The sequence below is a fragment of the Dasypus novemcinctus genome, chromosome 18, assembly GCF_030445035.2.
Source record: "Dasypus novemcinctus isolate mDasNov1 chromosome 18, mDasNov1.1.hap2, whole genome shotgun sequence".
NCBI classification, from domain to species: Eukaryota; Metazoa; Chordata; class Mammalia; order Cingulata; family Dasypodidae; genus Dasypus; species Dasypus novemcinctus.
The window spans coordinates 17359064-17372280 of record NC_080690.1 but is presented as its reverse complement, the minus strand read 5'-3'; the positions used below and the strand labels follow the sequence as shown (position 1 = coordinate 17372280).

At 36.6% G+C, this 13217-nt stretch overlaps 1 protein-coding gene across 2 annotated transcripts in view; it reads left to right on the top strand.

Annotated features, from left to right (window-relative positions):
* The window catches only part of AP1G1 (adaptor related protein complex 1 subunit gamma 1), a 130348-nt gene that overhangs the window by 40083 nt on the left and 77048 nt on the right, over nucleotides 1–13217 (top strand). For both annotated transcript variants that reach the window (XM_058279770.2, XM_071209097.1), the window contains one exon: nucleotides 3403–3606. In XM_058279770.2, coding sequence (XP_058135753.1) covers nucleotides 3406–3606 — 201 coding nt within the window. In that variant the 5' untranslated portion in view covers nucleotides 3403–3405. The remainder of the gene's footprint in view (nucleotides 1–3402; nucleotides 3607–13217) is intronic.

Sequence of the window (13217 nt, the reverse complement as noted above, 5' to 3'; positions counted from 1 at the left end):
AATTGTTTTGGGTAGAAATGACATCTTTACAATGTTTAGTCTTCCTACCTTTTAACATGGACTGTCTTTCCATTTATTTATGTCTTTTTAATTTCTTTTAGCAATGTTTTACAGGTTTTTTTTTTACACAAGTCCTTAATAGTCTTCGCTAGTTTTATTCCTCAGTATTTTATTCTTTTAGTTGTTATTGTAAATGGAATTTTTTTCTTGATTTCTTCAGATTTTTCACTGCTAGGTGTTTTTTGCGTGTTGATCTTGTACCCCACTACTTAGCTGAATTCATTTATTAGCTCTAGGAGCTTTATTGTAGATTTTCCAGGATTTTTTGTATATAGGGTAATGTCATCTGAAAATAGTGAAAGATTTATTTCTCCCTTTCCAATTTAGATGCCTTTTATTTCTGTCTTGCATAATTACTCTGGCTAGAACTTGCGGTGCAGTGTTGAATAACAGTGGTGACAGTGGGCATCCTTGTCTTGTTCTTGACCCTAGAGGCATGGCCTTAGTCTTTCACCATGGAGTAGGATATTAATGGTGTGTTTTTCATATATGCCTTGTATCATGTTAAGGAAGTTTCCTTCTATTCCTAGGTTTTTAAGTGTTTTTATCAAGAAAGGTGCCCTTTCTGTATCGGTTGAATCATCATATGTTCTTTTTCCTCTTCCTTCTGTTAATGTGTACACTACATTAAGTGATTTTCTTATGTTAAACCACCCTTGCAAACCTGGTTTGAAATTCCATTTGATCTTGGTATATAATTCTTTAAATGTGCAGTTGGATTCAGTTTGTTAAAATTTTGTTAAGGATTTTTACATGTCTGTATTCATAATGGATATTAGTCTTTTTCTTTTCTTATAGTGTCTTTATATGGCTTTGGTTGTAGGGTGATGTTGGCTTTATAGAATGAGTTCAGGGCATGTTCCCTCCTTTAGATTTTTGAAAGAGTTTGAGCAGGATTGGTATTCATTCTTTAGGCTTTTCTTTCCTGGAAGGTTTGGATTACTGATTCAATCCATTTGTTATTGGGTGAGATCTTCTATTTTTTTTTTTTTTTTTTAATCTGTCTAGGTAGTTTGTGTGCTTCTAGGAATTTGTCCATTTCCTCTAAGTTATCTAATTTGCTGGCATTCTGTTCTTCACAGTATTCTCTTATAATCCTTTTATTTCTGTGGGGTTCATACTAACGCCCCCCCGCCCATAATTTCTGATTTTCATTATTTGCATCCTGTCTCTTTTTCTCTATGTCAGTATAGCAGAAATTTTGTCAATTTTATTAACCTTTTCAAAGAACTAGCTTTTGGTTTTATTGATTCTCTCTCTCTCTCTCTCTCTCTCTTGATTTATTTTTTATTTCTCTCCCCTTCCCTGCCTATCCCTCCCCCCCAAGTTGTCTGCTCTCTGTGTCCATTCACTGTGTGTTCTTCTGTGTCTGCTTGGATTCTTGTCAGCAGCACCGGGAATCTGTGTGTCTCTTTTTGTTGCATCATCTTGCTGCGTCAGCTCTCTGTGTGTACGGTGCCACTCCTGGGCAGGCTGCACTTTTCTTGTGCTGGACGGCTCTCCTTATGGGACGCACTCCTTGCACGTGGGGCTCCTCTACATGGGGGACACCCCTGCATGGCATGGCACTCCTTGCACACATCAGCACTGCGCATGGGCCAGCTCATCACATGGGTCAGGAGGCCCTGGGTTTGAACCCTGTACCTCCATGTGGTAGGCGGACAAGCTATCCATTGAACCAAATCCGCTTCCCTCTCTCTCTTTTAAAAATTTAATTCATTTATCTCAGCTCTATTCTTTGTTATTTCCTTCCTTCTGTTTTTCTTTTTCAGTGTCCTTCAGTGTCTCTCTGATTTGAGATCTTTTTTTAATGTAAGCATTTAGAACTATAAATTTCCATCCCAACTTTACCTTTTCTGCATCCCATAAGTTTTTGGTATGTTTGTTTTCATTTGCTTCATGGTATTTTCTAATTTCCCTTGTGATTTCTTTTTTGATCGATTGGTTAAGAATGTGTTGTTTAATTTCCATGTGTTTGTGCCATTCCTGTTTTAATTTGCAATTCCCTGCTGGTGAATGATGCTAAGCATCTTTTTATGTACTTCCAGCTTTTCATATATCCTTTGAGAAGTGTCTGCCTAATCTTTAGCCTTTAAATAAGGTTGTTTGCTTTATTATTGTATTGTAAAATCCTTTATATATTCCAAGAACAACTTTTTTGTCAGATATGTATTATGAATATTTTTTTCTCTTTCTGTGGCTTTACTTATAAGTTGACATCTTTCGTGGAGCAAAAGTTTTAAATTTTGGTAAAGTCCAGTTTTTCAATTTTTTCTTTTATACTTGGTGCTAGTGTTCTGTCTATGAAATATCTGTTTAGCCTAAGTTTGCAAAGATTGTTTTGTGTTTTCTTCTGGGAAATTTTTGGTTTTATCCTGATGTTTAGGTTTGTAATCCATTTTGAATTAATTTTTGTTTACTGCATGAGGTTAGGGTCACAGTTAATTTTTCTTTTTCCATATGGATATCCATTTGTTTCAGCACCTTTGTTTAAAGACTATCCATTGTCCTATTAAATAATAGCAATGGTCTCTTTGTTGAACCTCAGTGGATCATATTTATATGAGTCTTTTCCTGTGTTTTTCATTTAAGTGTTTTCTTTTGTCTGTTTTACTCTGTCCTGATTGTTATAGCTTTGTAGTAATTCTTGAAATTAGGTAGTACAAATTCTCTGTCTTTGTTCTTTTTCAATATTGTTTGCTTTTATAAGTCCTTTTTTTTCTTTACTTTTAAAAAATATTCATGAGAATATTGCACTAATAGTCTTATTCTGTGAGGTTGGTTTGCTCTTTTCTTCCTTTTAGTATATTTTCAAGGAGTAACCAGTGTACTGAGGTGATTACTGCTTGTCAGAAAGTTATTTCAATCTGTCTTTTGGTCTTCACTCTTTATCCCTCATATTTTCATGAGTTGAGCTTTGATTGTGATCACATTCATGTGGTATATTGTGGAGCTGTGTTGAGTTTTGTAGCAGTTGAGCAGGAAATAATTGTATTCCCTAAGGGTGGGCATAGATCTTTCCTTATTACTTTAATAATTAAGTAAAACTTTGGGTTGACTTAGTTCATGAGATAGCTTTTGCTATTAGTGATGGACTTGACTTATTGGTGTAGCATATTATTTTGTTTAATTTAACACAACATTTTTGCTTGTATCCTATCTAGAATACTGAATTGAGGGGATTTTATGAAATAGATTTGTTGAAGCTTTGTGTTCATGGACTTTGCAAATCTTGAATTCTTAAAAATCAGTAAAAAAGTTTATGTGGTAAGTAATATGAGTGATTTTGGTAGTGTAAAAAAAAAAAGTGAACATTTCTATTTAATGTCTTTCTATATCCAGAGGATGCCAGCCCCCATCAGATTGCGGGAGCTGATCCGGACCATCCGGACAGCCCGAACCCAAGCCGAAGAAAGAGAAATGATCCAGAAAGAATGTGCTGCAATACGGTCATCTTTTAGAGAAGAAGACAATACATACCGATGTCGGAATGTGGCAAAATTACTATATATGCACATGCTGGGCTACCCTGCTCACTTTGGACAGGTAGGCTGGGCTGAGACCACAAATAGCAAGGTTTTCTTGTTTAAATGACATTGTAACTCGGGATGTCATTTTTTTCCTGACAAGGAAGTGCTTTTGATAGCCCTGTGGTCTAATGATTATTCTGGAACTGAGGGTAGGACTGAGAGGGCAAGATACACACATGGAAGAGCTTGGTATTGCCATCAATTTTGTTTTCTATTGAGAATTTCTTATTATGTGAATCAGAATTATATTTTGATGGTGGTAGTTAGCTTACTTAAAGATTGACCAGCATTAACCAGTAGATTGCAGTTGACATATCAGAAGGTCTGGTCTATAATGGGGATTCAAAAAGTGTTTGCTGAATGTTTTCTTAATTACTTTCTTTGTGTGCAATATACTATGGAAAAACTCATGACAGATATTTTTAAGTTAAATTAGGTAGTTGTTAAGTAGAGACATCTAAAGATTTTGTACTAATTACCTCTGCTGTGATTGCTACAACTTCCATGCAGGTCTCCCTGCTAATTCTCTCTCACATGCAGATGCATACTATTTGCTATAGCCAGTCTGGATTTTGAGTGTGATATATTAGGTGATAAGTACTTTTTAAAAAAAATTATTTTATTTTTAAAGAAGCTTTATATTACATAAACTTTACATCCAAAATATAGGGGATTGATAAGTATTTTTTTCTTTTTCTATGTTTGTTGTGATAAAGACGGTTGGGTCACAGAAAAGGGAGTAGCGGGTTGTTTTCTATTTCTTACCAATGCTCTTAAATTTTATTTCACTGAAATTTAAGAATTGTATTATATGCTGACTAGACTTTTAAAGAAAAAATGCTGCAAAATTATAAGAAAAGATGTGCAACAGTAAGTAGAAAGGAAAAAATACCCCCTCATATTTCCATTATTCACAGATAACCATCCCTAATATATTTTTTTCCCTCCCTGAGATGGCTCCCTTGTCTTTCTGCTCCTTGTTTTTTACTTCTTGTTTGCACTTGTCTTTTCGTTGTTTTTTGTTCATTGTTTTTTGCTCTTTAGGAGGTACTGGCAACAGAACCCAGCACCTCCTGTGTGGGAGGTGGGTGCTCAACTGCTTGAGCCACATCCGCTCCCCCATCCCTAATATTTTGATGTGTTTATCAGGAAAGCTTTCCCCTAGGGAAACCTCCTTCTCTCCTATTTAGCTCAGTAACTTCAGTGGAAAGGAAAACTTCTCTCGCACTCTCCCCACCCTGTCTCCCAGGTTTTTTTAAAAAGTACTGGGATTGAGTTTTATCATTCTGGTTTGGGTAATTTTATGTTCTTTAGAGCTGAGAGTGGAGTCAGCCTTTCTAGAAATACTTGATTTGGAATAGAAGTGTATTAGTTCCTAGAAGGAAAATTGAGATGATAGTATCAGAAAGAAAGGGGGAATGGATATTATGGGGGCAAAAAATACAGCTATCTCCTATAAATTTGCTCATATTTGGTTTTAAGCAGAATTAGTGGCTTATAGCATTGCACATGGAATATCATGAACTTTTTTTATGTAATTAATATGTTCTTTTGAAATATTGGTTATAGAGATATAGATGAATCTTTTTTTTTTTCTGTCTCTCTCTCTTTTTTTTAGGAGGTACCAGGGATTGAACCCAGGACCTTGTATGTGGGAAGCAGGTGTTTTAACCACTAAGCTACATCTGCTCTCCAAATCTTCACATTTTATTTTCCCTATATTGAACATTTAGGTTTTTTGGTATTAATAATGCTGTGATAATTGTCATAATATTTAAAGGCTGCTTGATATTTTAGTAGACAGATGTGTATTTAGGGAAAAGGCTCCTTTTTTTTTTTTTTTTTTTGAGGTACTGGGTACCAGGGATTGAACGCACGACCTTGTTTTTGGGAAGCCGGTATTCAACCACTGAGCCACATTGACGTCCCTGAGTTGGTGTTTTCATTTTGTTTGCTTGCTTGTTTGTTTCTTTTTTCAGGAGACACTGGGGACCAAACCCAGGACCTCCCATGTGGGAGCTCAGCTGCTTGAGCCACAACTGCTCCCCTCATTTTAATTTCTTGCTTCAAAACATAGAGAGGAATGAAACTTTTATGTAAGATAGGATTTACAATTAAGGAGTATAGTTAAATCCTGGGGCTCTAATATTTCAAGTTATATGCTTTTATCACATCAAAAATTGATCCAGGAAAGCTGTCCATACAGTACATAACATAGTATAAAGCAAATCGATTTTCACATATTTTTGTTGGTTTCTTGAATTAAATGTAAACCATAACGTAACCAAAAATTTATGAAAGTGTACAGTCTAAAATGTAACCCATAATGGAACCATGTTGAGTAGCTGTGTTTCAATATCTGTACATCAGTTGCAGCAAATGTAACATACACATGTAAAAGGATCATTGCTGGTGAAGGTGGAAAAGGGTTTGATGTTGAGTATATGGGAGTTCCCTATATTCTATGTGTAACTTTACTGTGTAACTTTACTGTGTAAACTATGTGTAACTTTTGAAGACATAAAAAAAATAAAAAGGATGTCAACACTGAGGAATAAATGGAAGAGATTGCCTTGCCTCTGTACATACAAGGCAACACCTATTACAGTGATGAAAGGCAAAGTGAAAAAAAAATTTTTGTGACCTTTTATTTTTTTAATACCCCAATTTTTTTTTTTACTTTTAGTTTTTAAAAATTATTATGTATTCTATTTCTAATCTTTAAACCTATCATTAACTATTTCATTTTCCTTTTAATTGAATTTGGCAATATGTTAATCTTCATTTCTGAAGAAGTTTTGGATCACAGAGGGGTTCAACTATGGCAGGGGAGGAGCAATGATGTGGGATATCATTATGGGGGATGCATGGGTGGGAGGGAGTTCTCCAGGGCATGCATATAGGGTATATAGGTATGTTCATATGTTCATTGGATATTGACATAAGGGGTAGAGTTTAACAAGACAATTGAGGGAGTGCTGAATTCCCATTCTGGGAGACTCTTTTGCACTCACCAGTGGAGCAGCAACAATCCCCCAAGTACAAGGGCAAAGACTAGTGAAGAAAGATAGCCCAGTGATCGGCCCTTGATACTGACGGCTATGCTTATGAGCGTTTGTGCTTGAAATTTCAACTAGGCCTAGAGCTGCATTATGCCTAAGAGTTACCTCCTGAGAGCCTCCATGTTGCTCAAATGTGGCCACTCTCTCAGCCAAACTCAGCATGTAAGTGCATTACCTTCCCCTAGTGTGGGGCATGACTTTAGGGCATGAGCCTCCCTGGCGCCGAGGGATTACTATCAAGCACCAACTAGTGATGCAACTAGAAAAAGACCTTGAATAAAAGGAGGAAATGATAAAGACAAATGAGTTTATATGGCTAAGAGACTTGAAAATGAGTCAGGAGGTCATCAGAGGGTCATGCTTACGCACATCTCAGCAGGATCTCATAGACAGCCAAAGTAGATACAACCCCAGGTAGGGATTTTCCTGAGGGTTACAGAAACACCCTGCTCCTATGGTCACAACAGATGGCTCTGGAGTTCAGTCCTTGTGAGTGGACACTACTTTGGAATTTGTGCTTCTGAGTATGATGGAGTTGGACTCGGATGTGACTTCTCTATGCTTGCTTCTTTTGTCACTTTTACTGAACCTGTGGTTGTTGCTGAGGTTGTTGTATGCTCATGAGGCTTGAATATCTGGACTCTTTATGTGCCAGCTGGACGCTGAGCCTCAGCAGAGTTGCAACACCTACTCTCCAGTTTGTTGGATTTCCCCAGGTCAGCTAACCAAGAGGTGAGGATGGCCAACCACCACAACAGGGAACCAAGAGAGTCTGTAGCTGCAAGCCGGAGAATTCCATCCATCAGCCATGTGGGATCTAAGCCCCCTCTCGATTTAGAGGTGGAATGGACATCACCATCCCAGGGTCCCTAGGATGGAGGAATAAAATATGGATTAGGGTGGACTTACTGGTATTCTATTATAGAATTATTATGACGGTAGCAATAGAAGAAATTATATCATTTATGTGGAGACAGTGGCCACTGGAGTTGCTGAAGGCAGGGGGAGAGAAAAAGAGGTGTGATATTGGGGCATTTTTGGGACTTGGAGTTGGCCTGAATGATATTGCAGAGACAAATGCAAGTCATATATCCTGCCATAACCCACTGAATGGACTGGGAGTGTAAACTACAACATAAACTATAATCCATGCTGTGAGGCAGTGCCCCAAAATGTACTCATGAAATGCAATGAATGTACCATAGTAATGAAAGAAGTTGTCAATGTGGGAGGAGCGGAGGGTGTAGGGAGTGGGGTATATGGGAACCTCTTATATTTTTTAATGTAACGTTTTGTATGATCTATGTATCTTTCAAAAAAAAAAGATAAAAAAAACCAACCATGAGTCAATAAACCACCATTGTTTAAGATAAAAAAAATGTTTATTGTGGTTATATATTAAAAAATTCACCATTTTAACCATTTTTAAGTGTATAAATCAATGACATTACTTTTATAGTATTGGGCTTTCATTGCTACCTTTGTTTACTAAAACTTTATCACCCTGTGAAACAAACTCTTACTCATTAAGCAATAATTACTCATTCTCTCCTCCCTACCCCTCACTCCCTTGCTCTGGTAACTTCTAATCTGATTTTTGTCTCTGAATCTGCTTATTTTAGTTATTTCATAAAAATTGAATCATACAGTGTTTGTTCTTCTGTGACTAGCTATTTCACTCAGCATAGTATTTTCAAGGTTCATCTATGTTTTACTGTCATTGGATTTTAAATAGACACTTTAGGTTATATTTATAGAAAAGTGATTTGTATTAGTTAGCTAAAGGGGTGCTGATGCAAAGTACCAGAAATTGTTGGCTTTTATAAAGGGTATTTATTTGGGGTAAAAGCTCACAGTTACAAGACCCTGAAGAGTCCAACTCAAGGTTGCTTTCTCACTAAAGTCATTTGCCACACGTTGATGCAAGATGGTGGGTGATCTCTGTCTGTTTTCTCAGGGCTTCTTGTATCAGTGTCTGGTGTAGGGCTTGCTTCTTTCCGGGCCTTCTCAGCTGACCTGTCTCTTTGGCTGCAAACTGTCAGGCGAATGACTTATCTTTCCTTGGGCTTTAACTGTTTGAGTTTTCTCCTTTCTGTCACATGACAAAGTTCTCTCCTTCGGCATCTGTGGAGCTGTCTTCCTATGTGTCTTCTTGAGTGAGTGCCCATTTATATCAGCCTGCCAAGGGGGTGCCCTATTAATGTGGTCAAATCAAAACCCTAATCTTTTTTTTTAAAAAAAGATTTATTTATTTATTTAATTCCTCCCCTCTCCCCCGGTTATCTGTTCTCTGTGTCTATTTTGCTGCATCTTGTTTCTTTGTCTGCTTCTGTTCTCGTCAGCGGCACGGGAAGTGTGGGCGGCGCCATTCCTGGGCAGGCTGCACTCTCTTTCGCACTGGGCGGCTCTCCTCACGGGCGTACTCCTTGCGCGTGGGGCTCCCCTACGCGGGGGACACCCCTGTAAAACCCTAATCTTAACAGGTAATTTATCAGGTGAATCTAATATAGTCACGGGGTTACACCCAAAGGAACAGACTACTTTAAAAACATAATCCTTTTCTTTTTGGAATTCATAATCTCAAACTGCCACAGTGATTGCAGCAGTTTGATACTTTGATGAATTCCAAAAAGAAATATTGGATTATGTTTGTAAACTGGTCTTTTTCTCTGGGCGTATTAAAGTGTATTGGATTCAGAGGTTTTACTTTTACTTCATTAAATAATGATTAAGGCTTCGGTTGGGCCATATTGGTAGGATGTTGAGTCCCTGCCCTCGTGATGGGTGGGGCCTCACAGATAAAAACTACACAACAGAGCAGAGGAGTTAATTGGAGTTTTGATGTTGGGACTTTGAGCTGGAGCCTGGGAAGTGAACGCATAGGAAAAGAACACAGAGGAATAAAGATGGCTCCTTATACATGGCAGAAGTATTCCTCTGTGTTCTGAGGAAAGAGACAGAGCTATTCACCTGATATTATACAGCTGGCCTTGTGGAGAGAGCACAGCAGCTTAGCCAGAAGAGCAAGCCAGGAAGCCTGAAATCTTGGTATATGCTGGCAGCCATCTTGCCCCAACACATGGCAGTAGACTTTGGTGAGGGAAGTAACTTATGCTTTATGGCCTGGTAAATGTAAGCTTCTACCCCAAATAAATACCCTTTATAAAAGCCTACAGATTTCTGGTATTTTTCATCAGCAGCTCTTTGGCTGACGAATGCAATGATATATTAAGAAACACTATTAATGTCTTGGAAACAGTAGATTTCCATATTCCCAGGGGAGTTCTTTAAAGACAAACTCTTGAATTTTAAATCGTCGAGTAGGTTTATAACTTTGGGGTATTTCTTTTTTGTAAAAGAGATATATATTTTCTTCTGAGCTTCATTTTTCTAACATATTTTAGTAAAATCTACTTTCCAGGTCTCTTTAGGTAGCATTTCTTGAGTGTTATGGAACATAAGTATTTGATAATTTAATGCTTAGGTGGAAAGGGTTAATACTTAAGCAAACTCTACTAAAATTTTGTACACAAAAAATAAAGGTTTTTCCAAGTGGGAATAAGAATCATAATTTTAAGTCCAGTTTTTCTGTTTTAAGTCATGGCCTAACTGGATCAGTAATTTGGTACCCTACTCACTGGAGTTTCCTATATAATATGCCCATGGATGAATCACAATGCCATCTTCATTTAATTAGTATAATAGTCACCCTTTTAATGGCATTTTATGTGTGGATCTATGCTGTTCATTACTATAGCCAAAAGCCATGTGTAGCTATTGATATCTTCAAATGCCACTGGTGTACCCTAGGCAAAAGAAAATGATTTTTTTTTTTTGGTACTTGATCCAGTTATTGGAAAGCTTAATAAATATATTTGAGACAACTTGAGCATGTGAATATATTTTATCAGTTATAAATTCTGTGAAATCTAAATACAATTCAATTATTTCTGATGAAAATGTGTCTGAATTGAGATGTGCTGTAAGGATAAAACATGCTATATTTAGGAGTTTTAGTACAAAAGTAAGAATGTAAAATAGCTAATTAATAATTTTTTATATTATTACATGCTGAAATTATGTTTCAGATAATATATATTAAAACTAATTTCGACTGTTTCTTTTTAGTTTTTATTGTAGTGTCTGGTACAGTACTGTCTAATAGAAATAAAATATAAGCCACATATGTAATGTAAACATAGTAAATTTTTTTTTTCTTTTTTTTCTTTTTTAAGGAGGTACTGGGGTTTGAACTCAGAATCTTGTATGTGGGAAGCAGGCATTCAACTACTGGGCTACATCTGCTTCTCACATTTTTAAGTCTCATTAAATTGACAAGAAACCAGATTTTACACCAAAATCAGGAGCAACAAAAGGAAAAATAAATTGGACTTCATCAAAATTAAAAACATTTTGCATCAAAAGAATTATCAAGGAAGTAAAAAGATAACCAAAAGAATGGAAGAAAATATTTGGAAACCATATATCTAATAAGGGTTTAATATGCAGAATATATAAAGGATTCCTGCTGTTCAACAACAAAAAGACAAACCCAGTTAAAAATGGGTAAAGGACTTGAATAGACATTTCTTCAAAGAAGATATACAATTGGGCAATAAGCCCATGAAAAAATGTTCAACATCATTAGCCATTAGGGACATGCAAATCAACACCACAGTGAGGTACCACCTCACACCCACTAGGGTGGCCATTATTTAAAAAGTGGAAAATAACAGATGCTGTCAAAGATGTGGAGAAATAGGAATCTTATTTCAGTATTGGTGGGATTGTAAAATGGTGCACCCACTGTGGAAAACAATTTGGCAGCTCCTCAGAAAGTTAAACAGAACTTCCACGTGACTTGACAATCTCACTTCTAGGTGAATGCCAAAAGAATTAGAAACAGGGACTTTGGTAGATATTTGTACACCAGTGTTCATAGCAATATTACAGTAACCAAAAGGTGGAAGCAACTCATTTATCCAAGAGCAGATGAATGGATGAACAAAATGTGGTATATAAACACAATAGAATAATGTTCATCCTTATAAAGTAATCAGTTTCCGATACATACTAATGTGTGGATGAACCTTGAAAATAGCATTTTAAGTGAAAGAAATAAGACACAGGGACAAATATTGTATGATTCCACTTGTATGCCATAGAATATGCATTTTTATAATGAAAAAAAAATAAAGTACAGGTTACCAGGGGAAGGAGGAGAAGAGGAATGGGGAATTAAAGTATAATAGATGGGGAAGCGGATGTGGCTCAATCAGTGGGGCTCCCGTCTACCCTATGGGAGTCCCCGCGTCCTCGTCCTGGGCCTCCTTGTGAAGGCAAAGCTGGCCCATGTTCCGCGGAGAGCTGGCGCAACAGGATGACGCAACAAAAGGGAGACAAACAGATTCAGAAAATACACGCAGTGAATGGACACAGAGAAGAGACAGCAAAAGAAAAGGAACAAACTGCAAGGGGGAGAATAAATAAATACATCTTAAAAAAAAAAAAGTGTAATAGATGCAGGGTTTATGTTTGGAGTTATGGGAAAGTTCCGGTAATGGATGGTGTTGAAGGCAGCACAATATCGTGAATGTGATTAATCCCTTTGGATTGTATGCTTGGGAGTGGTTGAGATGTGAAAGTTTACAAGTGTATATTTGTTTCCACAATTAAAAAAAATAGATTGACTAAAGAGATAATGGCATTTAAATGTAACAGTGTAACATGATCCTGGGCTAGAACTAATCATAGTTGAGAAAGTTCCCAGAAGACAGAGTTGGGCCATATGACATAATTGGAATATAGACTATAAACTTTACATTAATGTTAAATTTCTTGAACTTGATAACTGAATTTAAGGTGGTTATATGAGTGTAATATCCTCATACTTAGGAATTATACATGAAAGTATTAAGTGTTCAAGGAGCGTGATGTGTACAACCCACTCTCAAGTGTTTAGAAAATGGGTGGATGGATAGATTGATAGAATGAGATGGCAAGTGTGGCAAAATGTTAAAAGTTGGTGGATCTGGGTATCTTGCAGTGGAGGTGGGGAGATATGTTGGCATTTTCTGTATGGGTTTTGTATTATTTTTGCAATTCCCTTGTAAGTTGGAAAATATTTCAAAACTAAACATTAAAAAAATTATTTTTGGCAAGAAACCCCATGAGGAAGGTAATAGCCTCGTAGCACAGATGAGAAAACTGAAATTCAGAAACTTTGTGACCTAAGTTCACACAGCTAGTAACTATGGAAGAAGGGATTAAAATTTCAGCCTTGTATAACTCTAAAATTTCTTGACTTTTTGTATTTAGTCCAAACTGTAAGTGGCTGTTTCCTTTAAATTTATTATTTATTGAACTATATTAGTCTTGCCCTGTTGTGCAGAGGACTTGAGGTATCATATACTATAAGTATCTATTTAAAATAAAAAAAGAGTAGTAGAATGTAAGAGTCAGGAGGAAGAATGCAGAAAGTAAGTCCAGTGTAGTTGCTGTTGGAGAGACAGTTAAAGCAAGAAAGAAGGCATTCAGTTACATGGTTGAATGTAAGAGTACAACA